The 16,088-nt window shown below is 53.4% G+C and overlaps 2 protein-coding genes across 6 annotated transcripts in view; one reads left to right on the forward strand and one right to left on the reverse strand.

The window, feature by feature from the left end:
• Nucleotides 1–737: 737 nt before the first annotated feature.
• POLE3 (DNA polymerase epsilon 3, accessory subunit) lies at nucleotides 738–4,505 on the reverse strand. 2 transcript variants are annotated; one of them, XM_071766636.1, is made up of 5 exons: nucleotides 4,284–4,505; nucleotides 4,101–4,176; nucleotides 3,338–3,423; nucleotides 2,499–2,617; nucleotides 738–2,053 (listed from the first exon to the last, which is right to left on the reverse strand). In XM_071766636.1, exons 2-5 carry the CDS (start codon nucleotides 4,164–4,166, stop codon nucleotides 1,893–1,895), a joined length of 432 nt encoding a protein of 143 aa, XP_071622737.1. In that variant the 5' UTR covers nucleotides 4,167–4,176; nucleotides 4,284–4,505; the 3' UTR covers nucleotides 738–1,892. The 2 variants fall into 2 exon arrangements, with proteins under 2 accessions (XP_071622737.1, XP_071622736.1); XM_071766635.1 differs by having other exon boundaries at nucleotides 4,101–4,330.
• Nucleotides 4,506–10,371: 5,866 nt separating this feature from the next.
• RGS3 (regulator of G protein signaling 3) overlaps nucleotides 10,372–16,088 on the forward strand; it is a 55,760-nt gene continuing 50,043 nt past the window's right edge. The window contains exons 1-3 of one of the 4 annotated variants that reach the window (XM_071765822.1): nucleotides 10,372–10,466; nucleotides 12,894–13,028; nucleotides 16,010–16,060. In XM_071765822.1, the coding sequence (XP_071621923.1) occupies nucleotides 10,436–10,466; nucleotides 12,894–13,028; nucleotides 16,010–16,060 (217 nt within the window). In that variant the 5' untranslated portion in view covers nucleotides 10,372–10,435. Of the gene's footprint in view, nucleotides 10,467–12,893; nucleotides 13,029–14,181; nucleotides 14,420–16,009; nucleotides 16,061–16,088 lie in introns of those variants that run through there. The other 3 variants (XM_071765824.1, XM_071765823.1, XM_071765825.1) reach the window with 3 other exon arrangements.

Genomic DNA, 16,088 nt, shown 5'->3' on the forward strand with positions numbered 1-16,088 from the left:
TGGCGGCAGGGAACAGCGTTTGGGGTGCTGGGGAGGTCTGGGGCAGGGCTTTAGGGTGCTGCAGGTGCCTAGAGCTGGTCCTTGGGGTCCTCTGGGGGACATGGAACAGGGCTTTGGGGCATGGAGCAGGGGTTTGAGGTGCTAGGGGGAGCTGGAGCAGGGTTTTTCGGGGTTTGGTGGGGCATGGAACAAGACTGGGGTGCTGGAGAGCCTGGAGCATGGCTGAGTGCTGTGGGAGCATGCAGGCAAGTTTTGGGGTGCAGGGGGTGCCTAGAGCAGGTCCTTGGGGTGCTATGGGGAACAGGAACAGGGCTGGGAAGGATGGAGCCACGTTTTGGGGTGCTGCAGGGCCTGGGATTAAGCTCTGGGGGTGCTGGGATGTCCTGACAGGTGAAGGGAGGCTGGAGCCAGGCTGCAGACCCAGCAGCAGAGGCACAGGACTCACAATTTTCTCCAGGGGACACAGGATGGGTTTAAATCCGTGTTCTGCTCCCTCAAGCCCTCTCCTGGACCCCCTACAGCTCTGCTCTTTCCCCCCAGCCCAGTGCCTCTCTCTGGGAGCTGAAGGGAATGTGTGTCCCCTCCTTCCCCAGGGACACAAACACCACCCCATAACCTCCCTTCCCACAGCTGCTCCCAAAGCAGCTTCACCACCAGTTCTGCCCCAGCTCCCCGTGGCCACAACAACCACAACCAGCTCGTTCCATCTCCCTGGGAAATGAAGCACTGTGTTAAAAAAAAAAAAAAAAATCTGGCTTTTATTTAGATAATTGTTCCAGAAAATGCACCCCAGGTATGCAGTAGAAAAGGGCAGCAGAATAAAAAGGAGCAAGGAGGCAGCTGTGCTACTGGAGAGCCTGGGAAGGCACTGCCAGCTCCATCCATTCCCTACTGCAGCCCCTTTCTAAAGAGAAAGGAAAGGCATAAGAACTAAGAATTGAAAGTATAAAAGATGGAGCCTACAGAATACTAGGAATGCAGACAACTTGTTTCAATCCATCCTTCTTGAAGGAGCCACTTTAAATCCCACAGGCCTGAGGCAGGGGTGTCCTGTCCTGCCAGCCCTGGAGCCCACTGCACCAGGGATGTCATCAGTCCATGCCAGCTGGAAAAAAAAACCCCAAACAACTCACCAAGATCCACCACTCTGTTCTGCCACCCTGGACTTGAGGATCTCAAAGGTCTTTTATAACCAAACCAATTCTATGATTTAAATTTGCTGCAGTCACAGCCTGGTGGGTTTTCAAACAATTCCTCTTGGTCTCACAGGGCTTTAAAGACACAGACCAAGCACTTTTGGTACTTAGTTTGTATCATTAAGTGCTGTGGGTTTTTTTATTTAGGTTGATCTGGGGGAGAAAGTCAGCTGAGTGGTGGAAAGACACAGAATCACTCTCACTGTCACAGCAGGAAGAGAAGGCACAGCCTGGATGCAGGAAAACGAAGCAAAAAAGCAACTCTTGTATAAAAAGCTTCAGTGTCCAGCTTCCTGACATCATCATGTGGATTCTGAACCCCAAAGGGTTAATGATCTGTTTGATTCACCCTCTGACTTAGCTTAAGGAGGTCATTCCACAGCCTTTCAAGTTCTCCTGGAGAGCAGTACTGAGCATCCATTTCTTTTTTCCCCTCTATTCCAGAACCAACCCAGCAGAAAAAGCCCAGTCCCATTCCTGTCTGTCCAGGACCTGAGGGGTGCCAGGCCCCCTGGGCACAGGGAGGAGTGGTCCTTCCAGGAGAAAAGCTTTAGCAGAAGTCCTTTATGTACAAATTACAGCCAAAAAGTGATGGGCCACAGAGGATCAGCACAAAACCTTACTGGAAACAAGAGGGGGACAGCAAGGTGGATTTACAGCATGTATATCCCTCTGAAAAAAGTCTCATCAGCAGGCTCAGTTGTCCACCTCCTCCTCCTCATTTTGCTCTTCTTCCTCCATCCTTTCATCATCATCATCATTCTCTTCTTCTCGGCTCTTATCTTGCTCCTCTGAGTCTGCCTTCTTGTCTTTATCTTTCCTTGCTTCTTTCTTTCCTTTCTGTTCCCGTCTGTAAACTGAAAAAGAAAAAGGGAACACTGAGAACCTGCAGCCCAGTGATTCCATGAGATGAGCAGAACAGGAGCTGCAGTCCAACACCCACTTGCTCTCCAGGCACTCATAGCATCAGCTCACCCTATGAGCTGAGCTGAGCTGATCAGCTCCAGAGGAAACCAGGTTAAATTTCAGCAGAAAAAAAAAATGCTGAAAAGGATGCAGGAGTCCCCATGTACAGGCAGCACCCAAGACTTTCCTTGGATAAACATAACAGGGGAAATGAGACTGTGTCAATCAGGGATGTTATCTCAGTCCTGGTAAGGGCACCTTATCAGCTCCCCAGGCAAACTGGATGCTGGGCAAAGAGAAGAGAAACAAAGCAGGCCAAGTGTGGCCTGTCCAGTGCTCCAGGAAAAGAGGACCTGGTGCTGCTTGGACTGCCTCGACACAACCCCAGGACAGTACCTTCCAGGGATTCTTTCAGAGGGGCTATGAATCTCTGGAACTCCATTTCCTCCATGGCAGAGAGAACATCACCAGCATTCAACGTTTTCCTCTTCCCCTTCATGGCAAAGTTATTGGCACTGGTCAAAAATGAGAAGGAAGACAGACTTAACTGGTACTGTCAAGAATACAGGCTGGATTATTAAATTCAGAAGCAACTTAAAAAAAAAAAAAGCCATCTCCTAAACAGCTGGGGGGAGCTTAATCCCTTACTAGCAGTATTTTAAGATACCTTCTTGCTTGCATTGGCTGCTGTGCTTTCATCTACCTGCACTGCTTTCCCATGTGAGTTTTCATGGGACCTTTTCTACAGCCAGTGGGGAGGAGAAAACTCTGAACCTTGGCTGTGAGGTGACAATTCCACGAAGCTGGGTACTTTCCACCAGGGAGCTGACTCCTTCACAACATGTTCTGAGCCACCCCAAAGAACTTACTGTGTCTTCTGTGACCAGCCCTGAGTCTGACAGGTTGGCTTATGCTTGCCCTAATGCTTCCACTCACTGAGTAGCTGGGAGAGGGAGGAAAAAGACTTCTGCCTGTGCCAGAAAAAGCCCTGCAGCCATACCTGATGGCCAACAGCAGCCTGGAGGGGTGGGACATCTCTGTGTACAGAGCCAGGCTGCCTTCCCATGGGCTGCTAAGGACTATCCAAACCCTACCCCTGCAGTCTGGGCCACACTAAGGATTATTTTATTTATGTAAATAGACAATGCTGAAACAAACAGGAGGAAAAAATCTCCAGGGCACCAGGCACAGAGGGGATATAAATCAGCTGCTCATCTGATGAGACAAATTCTTACCATGATGTTGCATAAAGCACAAAGACACTTGCTGCTCGTGATATTGCACTCCGAGCCTCTTTGGAAATATTGACTCCATCGGGGAGCTAAAAAACAAGTTCAGCTTTTATCAGCAGCTGCTGGAAAGGACTGGAAGTGGCACAATCCACCTGCCAGAGCCATTAAGGCATTGAGGGACTCAATGCTGACCTCGGGTGCTACAGCAGAACCGATGGCAGGTGACAGGGGGGCTGTGCCCACAGCACCCTGCACAGCTCTGGGGACACAGGTGGCTCCGGCCACCACCTCGGGGCAATTCACCCGTGACCACCCAACTCCTGACCGGCACCCATCACCCATCATCACCCATCATCACCCATCACCCATCATCACCCATCATCACCCATCACCCATCATCCCCCATCATCACCCATCATCCCCCATCACCTCGGGACCTGCCCGCCCACCTCCCACAGCTCACACCCAAACGTGCAGTTCAGTGAACGGCCTGGAATGAATCCACAGACGAGTGGGATGGCTCCTGCTCTGCTCTGGCTCTGGGGTTGTGCCCGTCCCGCAGCTCTCCCGCAGCTCTCCCTCAGCCCGTCCCCGCGGGGCTCCGCAGCCCCGACCCTCACCGGGGGGATGAAGGCCCCAGGCCCCTGCGGCACCCGCCCCGCCGCCCCTTCCCCGGCCGGATCCGGTGGGCCCGGTTCTGGTCAGAAGGCAGAACGGCACCCTCCGACCCGCCGGTACCCCCAGCCCCGCCGGTCCCGGCACCCACCGCCTCCTTAATGATGCGGGTGATGACAGCGTTGGGCAGGTTCAGGTCCTCCGGTCTCTCCGCCATCCTGGGCCTCCTGCAAGGGAAACGAGGAGGGGGGAGTCACCCGCCGGGACCGCGATAGAGCCCGGGAGGAGCTTGGGGGAAGCCGGGGGGATCCTGGGGAACCCGTTCCCCCCGCACCTCTCCCGCCGCGGCCGCCCTCAGCCCGCGCTCCGCCGCGGCCCCTCCCGGCGTGCAGCGCGGCCCTTCCCGCCCGCCCCCGCGCTGCCGGCTGCGGGGATGGAGCGGAGGGGAGGGAATGGAGGGATGGGAGGGGATGGGAGGGAATGGGAGGGATGGGAGGGGATGGGAGGGGATGGGAGGGAATGGGAGGGATGGGAGGGGATGGGAGGGATGGGAGGGAATAGAAGGGGATGGTGGGGATGGGATGGGATGGGATGGGATGGGATGGGATGGGATGGGATGGAGGGGAGGGGAGGGAAGGGAAGGGAAGGGAAGGGGATGGAGAGATGGGAGGAGATGGGACGAGAGGGGAGGGAATGGAGGGATGGGAGGAGGTGGGATGGGAGGGAATGGAGGGGAGGGAAGGGAAGGGAAGGGGAAGGGAAGGGAAGGGAAGGGAAGGGAAGGGAAGGGAAGGGAAGGGAAGGGAAGGGAAGGGAAGGGAAGGGAGGGATGGGAGGGGATGGGGAAGGAGGGGATGGGAGGGAATAGAAGGGGATGGTGGGGACAGGTGGGGACAGGTAGGGACGGGAGGGGATGGGTGGGGATGGGAGGGGATGGGAGAGGACAGAAGGGATGGGAGGGGATGGAAGGGATGTCATTGACAAACCTGTTTTTCCATAGGAAGTGTGCATTTCCCAGTACCAAGGGCAATATTGTAATGGGGGCAGTTTACAGACACTGGTGAGACAGGTTTATGGGTGAAGGTTGTTGCTGGTACCTGCTGGGGATAGGGCACAGCAGTTTGGGTGCAGAGAGGCCAGACCTGGGCAAGGGTTTGTGTGCCTGAGGGCTTGGTGACTTCTCCAGTTACAGAGATTGGATTAATAAAACCATCACTGCCCGTGGAGATCATGTCTCTCAAGTCTCATTTTGAGCTGCTTTTAAATTCTTAACTCTGCTCTCTGTATGGCTCTCAGAGGCGTGGTGCTGCATTACTTTTGAGTGGTTGTAAAGATGATGTCTGCAGTGGGATAAAACTATCTGTGGTGTGGTCACTTCTCTGCATCCCCAGGGCTGGGATACACTAAGGAGAACTGAGGAGGGAATCCTTGGATCTGGTTTGTAAACTCCATTTATAGATCCCTTTTGGAAAGGGAGGGTGAAGTTATGGTGCAGTTCTGATTTTTGGAGTGGATCCAGTGGTGGGGGTGCTGTGACAGGTATTGCATTTACCAGTTTAATCTGGGAGGCTGCCCATGGCAGCTCTGCTCTCTTTTTGGTTGCAGAGGAAATTTCTAAACACCTGGTATCCTTTTTAAATGGAAGGAAGCTTTGATTTTTTGTTCTATTTTCTAGCTTTTTAAGTGTATCTATCCTCAGCCTTAGCTCTAATGTCTGGGATATTTCCCTTTTCACTAAAGACAAAATGGACCTTGTAATGAGGAGCCTGGGTCCCAGAGGAGTTTGGTACCATGGAGATGTCACTCACACATTTCTTTTCTTACCTTAGGTCTTCACAGGTCAGAGCATCTCTGACTGAGGCCTCCAGTTTCATCCTCAAAATATCTTCCTGGGAACCTTTTTTACCATAAACTAATTCAGTAGTTCTGACCATCAAAAAATTGGCAGCCCAAAACCCTACTGATTGAGTGGCCTTTCCTATTTGACCTAAGAAAGAGACTTGGACAAATTCTGTGTATCAATTAAGGAGCTATTTTCAGCTGCTTTGGCCAACTATTAGATTAATGCTGACTTTCCTAATTCACTTTGGGAAGTGCTTTGAAAAGGAAACCTGTAGGGTGACCTGTGATTTGCCTTTCATACTGTTCATTTCCATTGGTTTCACCATAACTCTTGCTTCAGAAAAACCTATTTTTCCAGGCCTGAACTCTGCAGGAGGGTCAGACATTGTCTCACCTGAACCTCATGCTCTCTAATAACATTTTAAAAGTGAGAACTTTCAGCTTGGAGGGAGAGGAGTGCCTTTCTGACTACAGAGAATATAGTTGTGGTGAAACAATACGTGAAATAATCAAGCTCTGCTCTGCTAATTGGTTCAGAATGTGAATTAATCCACAGGAGTGGCTGAAAGTGGCCACATTAAGGCAGAACTCATGGTGTGCCACCACCCAAATGGGGACCAACTCCTTCTGGAGCTGCCAAATTTACAGTGAAGTCGAGCTGAGCCTCCTGTAGTCCTTGAATTGAAAACTGTTAGGAGCTGGGCAGCTCTTCTGGGAAAATGTCCTGGGTGCCTGCTCTGTTCTTGTGTTCTCCCCCAGGCATCTCTTTCTGACCACTGAGACCTTTGTCTGACCCAATATTTCTGCTTTGATTTTCTTAAATATTCTTGAGTTCTCTTAGGGAAAGGCTCTTCACTGAGGGGCTGGTTGGTCCCTGAAACAGGCTCCCCCAAGCCTGCCAGAGCTGAAGGAGCCTCTGGACGATGCTCTTAGTGATTTGGTTTGATTTTAGGTAGATTTGTGAGGAGCAGGGAGTCAGATCTTTATGGGCCCTTGTGTGATTCTGTGTGCACCAGAGGGGAGTGGGAATCACAGGCTCATGGGGACACAAAGAAGTCAGCAACCTTCAATTAAATTAACTTAATCTGAACACAGCAGTGCAGGAGAACCTTGGTACCTTTTACTTTGTGCACATCAGCAGTGGGGCTGCACCAGCTGATGAAGGAGATCTCTGCCAACAAAAAAAGGCAACTTCCCCCTTTATGTTCTGCACTGCATTTGAGCTCTGCCTCCCCCAGCACATGGCCTTGCCAATTCCCTTTGCTGGGCCAGTGCCAGAAATAGTTCATTTGCTGCTAAATTAGTGACCTCACTGAGAGGCTGAGTGGTGCCAGACCCTGGGTGATGGGCTGGAAAGCAGTGCCTGGGTGCCTGGTGTCAGCCAGAGCCAGCTGGTAGAGCAGCTCAGGGTTTCTTGGAGCTTCAGTCTGTGCCCACAGTTCAACCCAGGTGACAGACAGTAACTTTTTAAGCTGTTTTAACTGAATTACTCTGATTCATGTGGCCACACGGAGGGAGAAATCGTTATTCCCAGGAGCTCTCTTGCTATATTGAGGCCTATTTTTCATGAGAAATATCACTACAGTTTTTAAAGATCCAGCTTGATTATTTAATTATTTGTATTGCACTGCAATAAATCAGTTTAATACCTGGATTTTTTCCAAATCCAGTGATCCACAACAGCACTCCAGGCTCAGAGGGGTGTCTGGTTGGACCCTGTCTGTACCTTGGCTCCTAAGGAGGCTCATTGTCCAGACAGGGGAAATCTGCTTGTTAGGTTGCTCTCAAACACCAAAACTACCAAAAACCTGGGCTGAAGTGGTGTCAGAGTGAGATGCTGAGGTTAACAGTGCTGGGTCCCAGCTCTGTGTGGGGCAGCAGAGATTTGGCATCACAAACCCAGGGATCAGGGAGCTCCAAAGTCCACCCGAGAGCCTCTAAGTGACAGCAGCTGCTTTGGGTAACCCCTGTGCAGGGTGGCTGTGCACTTCACCACTTGGTTTTGAAGCTTTTGCTGGGGTTTTGTGCATATTTCTGCTTGCCTGGGTTGCCCTCTTGGTTGCTTGGGATGGGCCCTGGGGCTGCTGCAAAAGGAGAACTGGATGTTCAGAGCTGGTGTAATGGAGGGGTTGGAGCTCTTGGGGAACAAAGGCCCCATGAGTGATCCAGGGCTGTGTTTGGCTGCTCTTTGGTTCAGCTCAAAGCCTGCAGGACAGGTGTATGTGTGAAAGGCTTTGCCTGTGAGGACATGCGTGCACAGCCAAGGACAAGGTGTTGATGTAAGACTGGGAGGTGCTGGAGCAATATCCCTGAATGAGGTGTGTGCCCAGCCTGCTGCTGCTGCTGGTCAAATGGCAAAAGGGGAAAAAGGAAATAAAATAAAATAGTGTTCTGTGACCAGTTTGGGGCCATGGGGTCATGGGGTCATCTGCTCTCAGCCCAGCTCCTGAGGAGAGCCCAGAGGATGCTCCCATTGCCAGGGCCCTCTGGGGCTGCTGATTTCTGTGCTGCAAAGGGTGGCAGCCCCTGCAGGAGAGGATTTTTTGTACAGGACGTTTCTGGAGTGACCAGGAGGCTTTGCTGTGCTGCAAGGGGGTCCCTTCTGGATTAACCAGGGCTGTTTCCCTCCCAGCCAGAGTGCAGGTGAGGGAAGCAGCCAGGCAGTTTGTGCAACCAAAGAATATTCAAAACAGATGAAAAAACCTTTGAGAGCTGGAAACAAAAGAAGAGTTCTTTGCTCTCCCATCTCTTTCTCTGCTGTTTGTTGTCTCCTGGAGAGGAGGTGATTTATGGAGTAGCTCTAATACAAGCTCCAGTCATAGCTGCTTTAGTCTGAACAGTTCCAGCCTCAGCACTGGAGAGGGATGAGGGACAAGATGAACTGTATTCAGAGTTCAGCAAGCTTGGTCCTGCTACAAGCCGTGCACAGGAACAAGTAGGAGTGCAGGCAGGCTGTTCTGTGCTCTGCATTCCTGGTGAGGAGCCCAGGAGGTCTGTAACACCTCCTGCTCACGTGGAATTTGTTACAGATCCTTTGCCTGCCCTAGAAGTACTTGTGCCATCCTGAGAGCACTCGGGCATCCTGAGTCCTTACGGCGATGCCTCGCAGCTCAGCAGCCCAGAACCAAGGTGAATTCATCAGTTTGTGCATTCAAACTCTTTAATTTTGGGGGGGAAGGGGAAGAGAGAGCGAGAGAGAGAAATTTAGAAATTTGTTACCCAAAGCTAGGGGGGAAAAGGCCAAACACATCAGGTCCTGTAAAGGTGCTGAGGCAGAGCCCTTCGAAAGGTCTGCACATCCCAGGGACTCTGGTGGCTCAGGAAGGCTGAGCTGGGAGCAGGGTGGGGATGCTGTGGGAGACACTGCAGGAGGGCATGGACACTTTGGGAAGGAAGGGATGGACACTTGGGGCAGGAGGGGATGGACATTTTGGGAAGGAGGGGATGGACACTTGGGGCAGGAGGGGATGGACACTTTGGGAAGGAAGGGATGGACACTTGGGGCAGGAGCAGCCCATGTGGGATTTGCTGCCCCTGGGTGATTTTGCAGGAGTTCCAGGAGCATCAGCCCTGAGAGGCTGTGCTGTGAGCAGATGGGGCTGCAGGGTGGCAAAGGGAGCAGCAAATCTGTGCAGGGACACAGTGTGGGTGCTGCTGTGGGTGCTGGGGATGGCTCTGGCTCGGAGTTGGGCTCCATCAGGGTGTGGGATGCAGCCTCTGGGATGAGCAGAGCAGGAGGGGTGTTTCTGAAGATGCCCTCACAGCAAGGAGACATTTCTTGGGTCTTTCCCAGATGGGAAAAGGATTTAGCTTTTCTCAGGCAGTCTTGCATTTCTGTTGGGTTCCTCGCTGGTGTTTTTCAAGGGATGATTCAGCTGGGGTGGGGTGGGGGACAGGAGCACCCCAGATGGATTTGATGGGCTGGAGTTGTTGGGGCAGAGAGGCTGCAGCAACCCCACCTCTGGGAAATGCTGAGGTTTGTGTGTCTGCCCTGCACAGCAGACTTTGCTAATCCCAAAAATCTGCCCTCAGGACTGCACGGAAATAACCCAAACCCTCTCCATTCCAATCCTCTTGTCATCTGGGTTGCCAGGTGATTTTTCCCAGTCCAATTTAGCTTCCTTAATTTCAAAGCCAACTTAGTTTCAAAACCTTGTGGGGTTTTCTCTGTGTGTGTGTGTGTTACCTTTTTTCCTGGAATAACAGCTTAAGCACGTGCCCAGATTTGAATATCCAGCCAAAGGCAGATCCTGGTGTTGGCAAACCAAAATCTGTGATGGGGAACCGTGTTAAATTTTAAAAGAAAGTCGTTAACTCCCAGGCCAACAAGCTGAATGTGCAGTTTGCTGGAGACTTGAATAGAAATGAAGGTTAAGGTCATTCCCCAGGGGTTTGAATGTGAAGAGGGAAGAGCTGGTACATTGCCCTTGGGAGCCAGTGGGGAAAGGGCACACACCACTGCCACCAGCTCTCCCAGAGCTGCCATTTCATCTGTAACTTCCTAGAGCTGGAGCTCTGCTTCCTTGAGACTGTTCCCAACCCCTTTCTTTACATCTGTGCCAAAGTCAAAGCTAAATCCCAGCTTGAGTGCAGGGTGCTGGTGCTTGGACCTTGCTGGAGGGAGTGAGCATCCCTGTGGGAGCCATGGAGCAGCCAGGAGAGCCCCAGCTCACACGTGAGTCCTTCCCTTTGAGCTTCTCAGTCTCCTGGGGGAAGGAGGGGTCGGGGCTGGGCAGGGGTCTGGGTGTCACCACTGAACCTGGGGCTAAGAACCTCCTGGTACCAGGAGGAGACAAGAGACTGGCTCTCCCACAGCCTTTGTGGGGGGTTGGGGATGCTCAGCTCCTGGCAGGATTGTTGGGGCTGGTGAAAAAGGTTGGGGGGCTCTGCTGGCACTCGGTGAATCTGCTGGGTTAGAGAATTAGGAGCTTCTGCAGCCACTCAGCCCCAGGAGGAGAGTGTCTGGGGCTCCTGTGGGCTTGGAGCCTCCGTGTCCAACAGAGACTCTGCTTTACCCTTCCTATTAGGTTTTTAAATGATTATTATTTTGAAAACCATGTCTAATGGGATTCTCTGTCCCACACTTGTGAATCTGGCTGCTCTAGAGAGACTGGGAGTGTTGGTACTGTCCTGTTTGTCTTTCCTTTTGCCTCTTAAAAGCACTTTGTAATAAAAACACAGAGAGAGGAGGCTTTGTGTGAGCCTGGGCAGCTCCTAGGAGACAGGGTGGCATGTGGACACCTCCTGCCACGTGTGCTGGGGAGAGCTGCAGGCTTGGCAGAGCTGGGAGGAACAACAGAGAAATGGTGTGAGGAGGAGCTGAGGAACCTGGGGGTGCTGATCCTGGAGCAGAGGAGGCTGAGGGGAGAGCTTCTGGCTCTCTGCAACCCCCTGAGAGGAGGTTGGAGCCAGGGGGGGTCGGGCTCTGCTCCCAAGGAACAAGGGATGGGACAAGAGGAACTTTTGGCACAACTCAAGTTGTGCCAGGGGAGGTTTAGGTTGGAGCTGGGGAACAATTTCTCCCTGGAAAGGGTTGTCAGGGCTGTCCCCAGCTCTGTGTCTGGGGTTCTTCTGCATGTCAGGGAATGTGGTAGAGGCTGTGACACCTCCAGTTACAGCTGGTTATGGTTTGGACAAGCTCTGGTGCAGATGAGCTCTGCTGGAGCTGAAGCCCTCCCAGCTGGGGAAAGGCAGAGCTGCTGCTGGTGTCTACAAGGAGAGCACAGAGCAGGCCATGGGGATGTGCTCCTAAAAGCTGGGGTGTAAATATCTCCTTGGGCAGCTGGGGCATGGAGCTGTGGGGTGTTGTGGTCTGTGCTGTGTGCTTGGCCAGGTCTCTCTTTGCTGCCAGGTCTGTGTGTGGTACTCACAAGACCCTTTTCTGGGGCTCCATGTTCTCCTCCTTGTGTTTCTGGGATTTTGTGGCTACATTAATCCCTACCCCACCCCAAGCAGCTGTGCCAGATGTGGGAACCCAGGCCCCTGTTATGTTCAGAGATGCTTTAACCACAGAGCCCCAAGATCTGGAGCAGCCTCTCCCCTCCACCAGAGCTCACCAGGAGCTTGAAGCTTTGAGTGCCTGCTGGAGAGGCAGGAGGAACAGCACTTCCCAAGCTCCCTGTGGCTTCCTGGGTCCTGAGGGAGCTCCAGAGGCTGGAGGGTTGCACGGGGAGCTATGGGGTCACCAGGCTGACAAAAGGGTTTAGTTGGTGGCCCGGGGTTGCAAGGGGTCAGTGTCACCAGTCTGCATCTTCTGCTCCTCTCTCTTGCCTCTGATGTTGTCAGCCTTGCTGGGAAATGGATCTTCATCTTTCCCTGGTGCTCAGATCCAGCAGGTTTGTGGGGAAGGACGGATGTGCTGGAGCTGGGAGCTCCTGGAGCTCTGTCTCTGCCTGGATGTTTCTGAATGTCCAGCACTGCTTGTGCCTCCTCTGCATTTTCAAAGACCACTGTGGCACTAAACAAAGAGGCAGCAATGAAATAAGAAATTATCTTCTTGTCAAGGGCCATGGGAAAGTCCTCGTAGGCCTTCACAGGCTCTGAATATCTGAGGGGACAATGAGTGGCATTGGTTGGTGGCTTGGCTGGGCACCTTCTCAAGGTCCCTGTGGGTTGCCAAGGATAGGGCTGAGCATGGTGGGGGTACAGGCACCCCGATAGATCCAGGCTCTGTCTGGAGGCCTTGGGAGGCAGCTGGGTCATTATTAGTTCTCCCCTGGCACCCGAAGGGGCTGGGATTCATGGCAGCAGTGCAGTAGGTGTCAGCTGGCAGTGATGGATTGGGCTTTGCAGGACCATCCCTCTTCTTTTCCCTCCCTTGCTCACCCTGTGTTCCTTCTGTTGCTTTTCTGACAGTTTCAGGTGCTTTTGCTGGTGTAAATTCAGCTGAATCAAACCAGTGCCCCTGCCAGAAAATGAGCCAAAGCCTGTGGGAAAAGGCAGCTTCTCCAGGCAGCAAAAAACCTTTTGATGGCTGGAAAAGCCTCTCTGGGCCAGAGCCTTTGGAGATGGAGCTGGGGGTGTGTGTGTGTGTTTTGGGGTACCTGTGTCCCAGCTCCCTGCCCTGCCATGTCCTGTTCTCATCTCCTCTTTCCTCTGCCAGGGACAGGGCAGAATTTTCGGTTGCTGGAGCATCTGCCAGCCCTGACAAAGGGTCAAGGTGGGGCTGTTCAGTCCTGCCCAGGGAAGCAGAGAGGGAGCAGGAGGAAGATCAGCTATGCATGGGTGAAGGGCAAAGGTAAGTGATGGGGCTGGGATGGGGTACCTGGAGCTCAGTCCTGGCCAGGAGAGGTCACCACGGGGAAGGGTGACAGGGATGCATGTCCAGCACTCAGCAAATCTTGTCTTGTCAGTGGATATACAGTTATTGTGACTTCAGCTGGACATGGGCTGGGGAGGGAAGGTGCCTGCATGGCAGTGACAGCAGCCAGGGTGCTGGCAGCACATCTGCTCAGAGCCTCTGCTGCTCTCTTGTCTCTTCTGATCTCTGCTCACCCAGTGCCCAGGAGAAAATGGGAGCCTTGATGGAGAGAGAGTTCCCAGCCACAGCACAGAGCAGAGGAGCCAGCATGGCCCAGTAACTCTTCAGGACCTGGGATTTGGCTGTTTTTGCCCAGAAAACCCCAGTGGGGCTGATCCAGGCTGACCCCAGGACCCCCTACTCTGTTGTGGACCCCATGGCCTCACGGCAGTGCCACCAGGAACCAAACTCATCCCGTGTGGCATCTCCTGCAGCACAGAGAGTGGGAGCAGATCTTCTGCTGGAGATCCCCATGGGATCCCTATGGAGAACCCCATGGAGAACCCCACGGGGCTGCGGGGTGGGAAGCAGAGAGCTTTGGGACACCCCAGCTTTTGGGGACAGGGTTTTCTTGGAGAAATCTTCTCCCTCATTCTCCCATCCCTCATTCTCCCACCCTCTCCTGCTCAGCTCTGGGTGCCTCCCAGGAAGCTGTGGGTGCTGGTGGGTGTTCCCAGGAGTGGGCAGGGGGTCTCACAGAGGGAGCCTGGGGGGCTGCATGCCTCATCCCTTCCCACAGGAGAGCCAAGAACCTGTGCCCTCCCACCCCTCCATTCCTTGGCTCACCCCCACAAACAAACGCTCCTGCGCTTTTTCCTTGCCTGCAATAATTTAAAAAAAAAACAAAACAAAACAACAAACCAAAAGAAAACAAACAAACAAAAAAAAAACCACCTGCGGGGGGGACAGTCCCGGAGCTGCTGCACCCGTGCTCAGCCCCGGGGTTCAGATACACATTGCCGAGTTTTCCTTTTTATTTTATTTTTTCCCAGGAAATCGTTTCCCTTGCCTAAGCCGGGGGGGTTCTGGCGGAGGTGTCTGGAGGAGCCCTGGGGGGAGTTTATGGGGGTTTCTGGGGGTTTCTGGGGTCCCCCCCCGTGGCGGTGCCGCGGCCGCTCCCGTCTCAGCCCGCGGGGCCGATGGGAACCGCGCAGTTCAAACCGCGGCGGTTGTTCCCTGTCCCATGGAAACCCGGTCCGGGCCGGGAGCGGCTCCCAGTGCCGCTGCTCAGAGGGGTTTGGCCATGGAACCCGGCAACGTGCACCGGGTCTCGCTCTGCACCCGCCGGGCTGACCCCCTGGGAGCTTCCTTTTATCTCAGCACCTTCGGTAAGAGCTGAGGCCGCAGCTCCGAGGAGCGGGGGGTCTGGGGGGGTTCACAGAGGACCAGGAGGAGCTGGGGGCTCACAGGGTGCCCAGGAGGAGCTGGTGTTTCACAGGGTGCTCAAAGGTTTGGGGGTTCACAGGGTGCCCAGGGGTTTGGGGGTTCACAGGGTGCCCAGGAGGAGCTGGGGGCTCACAGGGTGCTCAAGGGTTTGGGGGCTCACAGGGTGCCTGGAGGGTTGGGGGGGCTTCCCTGGGTGCCCAGGTGATTTGGGGGCTCACAGGGTGCCTGGGGAGCTTGTGGAGATTCAGAGGGTGCTGGGGGGAATGTGTGAGTTTATAGGGTGCCCAGGGGATGTGGGGGTTCACGGTGTCCCCAGGGGTTCCCAGTGCTCTCCTCTCTTCAGTGCTGGTGCAGACTGGGACACCAGGGTCATGGGCACTGTCCCTGTCCCAGTGACACACAGGAAGGATGGGGCCATGGTCCAGTCCTGCTCCCTCCTTGTGGGAGCTGAGTGTCCCCAGCTGTCCCCAGGGCTGGGCATGGAGATTCCTCTCTCCTCAATCACCCAGCACAAAAATTCATTTTCTCCTCCCCGGGGCCATCCAGCTCTGGGCTGCCTCCTGGCCATGCCTGGTTACCCAGGGAGGGACATTTTGCTTTTGCATTGTGAGGGTTGTTAAGTGCTCCTGCAGGAACAGCCAGAGGGTTCCCACAGCTCCAGAGGAACTCCAGAGGTAGCTAGAGGGTTAATGTTCTCCAATAATGAGGGTGTGACAATATTCCCAGGGTTGTAAAGCAGAATTAGCTTCAATAATTTACCTGATTTACTCCACCTGGTTCTCTTTACTTTCTCACTTTGCTCTCACATGCACCAGGGACATTCCTTTCCACATCCACACATGGGCACGTGTGAACTGGAGTGAGATTTGAAATTTTTCTGTCAATGTTGTTGTGGGTTTTTTGTTTGTTTGTTTGTTGTTTTTTTTTTTTAGTGAAAGATGAGATTTGAGTTCTCCAAATTGCTTCAGTTTAAACAATCCCATAAGATATCCCCATCCTAGCAAACATAATTTTTTCTTCTCTGCTCCCTGGCTGGCTCTGACATTTCCCTGGTCCCATCCTTCCCAGCTCTTCTCTCTGCTCTGAGTTCTCCTTTCATCTCTCACCTGAGGCAGCCTAAGGGGCACTGATGGGTACAAATGTTTCCTGTTGGGCTGCTGTCAGGTACAGGAGGGCTCTGCAGCACCCGTGGCCCACCCAGCACCCTTCTGCAGTGGGGACAGCATCCCCCAGCATCTATTTCATCTTGGGATTCCTGCTTCCCCCCTGCCTGGGGCTTGTGCCCTCTGCCACCAGAGTTTACTCTGCTGAGAAAGATGTATTTAGGTTCTCCTGGAATTTTTTTTGCATCTGGAGCTGTAACACTTCCTTGGTAGCAGAAGATGTTTCCTCTTTCCCCTTGGCTCCCTGAGTTCCTGGGGTGGGTTTGGCCCTGTGCAAGCCTCAGAACCACGGGGTCCCCACACTGCCAAGTGCCAGGGATGGTGTATGAGCCCTGTCACCTTCACTGTCTCTTCTCTCCTTCCCTCCAGGCCAGCTGAAGTTGTCCATCGAGGTTCAGGGTCGGGTTTTGGTGCTGCATGGTGAGTATCTGCAGGGCACCTGGTGAGG

This window comes from Heliangelus exortis, chromosome 22, assembly GCF_036169615.1.
Source record: "Heliangelus exortis chromosome 22, bHelExo1.hap1, whole genome shotgun sequence".
NCBI lineage: Eukaryota > Metazoa > Chordata > Aves > Apodiformes > Trochilidae > Heliangelus > Heliangelus exortis.

What these genes read in the sequence shown, in the direction of transcription:
- POLE3 (XM_071766636.1), bottom strand. Translation starts at nt 4,166, where the DNA reads ATGGCGGAGAGACCGGAGGACCTGAACCTGCCCAACGCTGTCATCACC. An exon ending in GTGCTTTATGCAACATCATG is followed by an intron (nt 2,618 to 3,337) that starts GTAAGAATTTGT and finishes ATTTTTGACCAG; the next exon opens with TGCCAATAACTTTGCCATGA. An exon ending in TCTGAAAGAATCCCTGGAAG is followed by an intron (nt 2,054 to 2,498) that starts GTACTGTCCTGG and finishes TTTCTTTTTCAG; the next exon opens with TTTACAGACGGGAACAGAAA.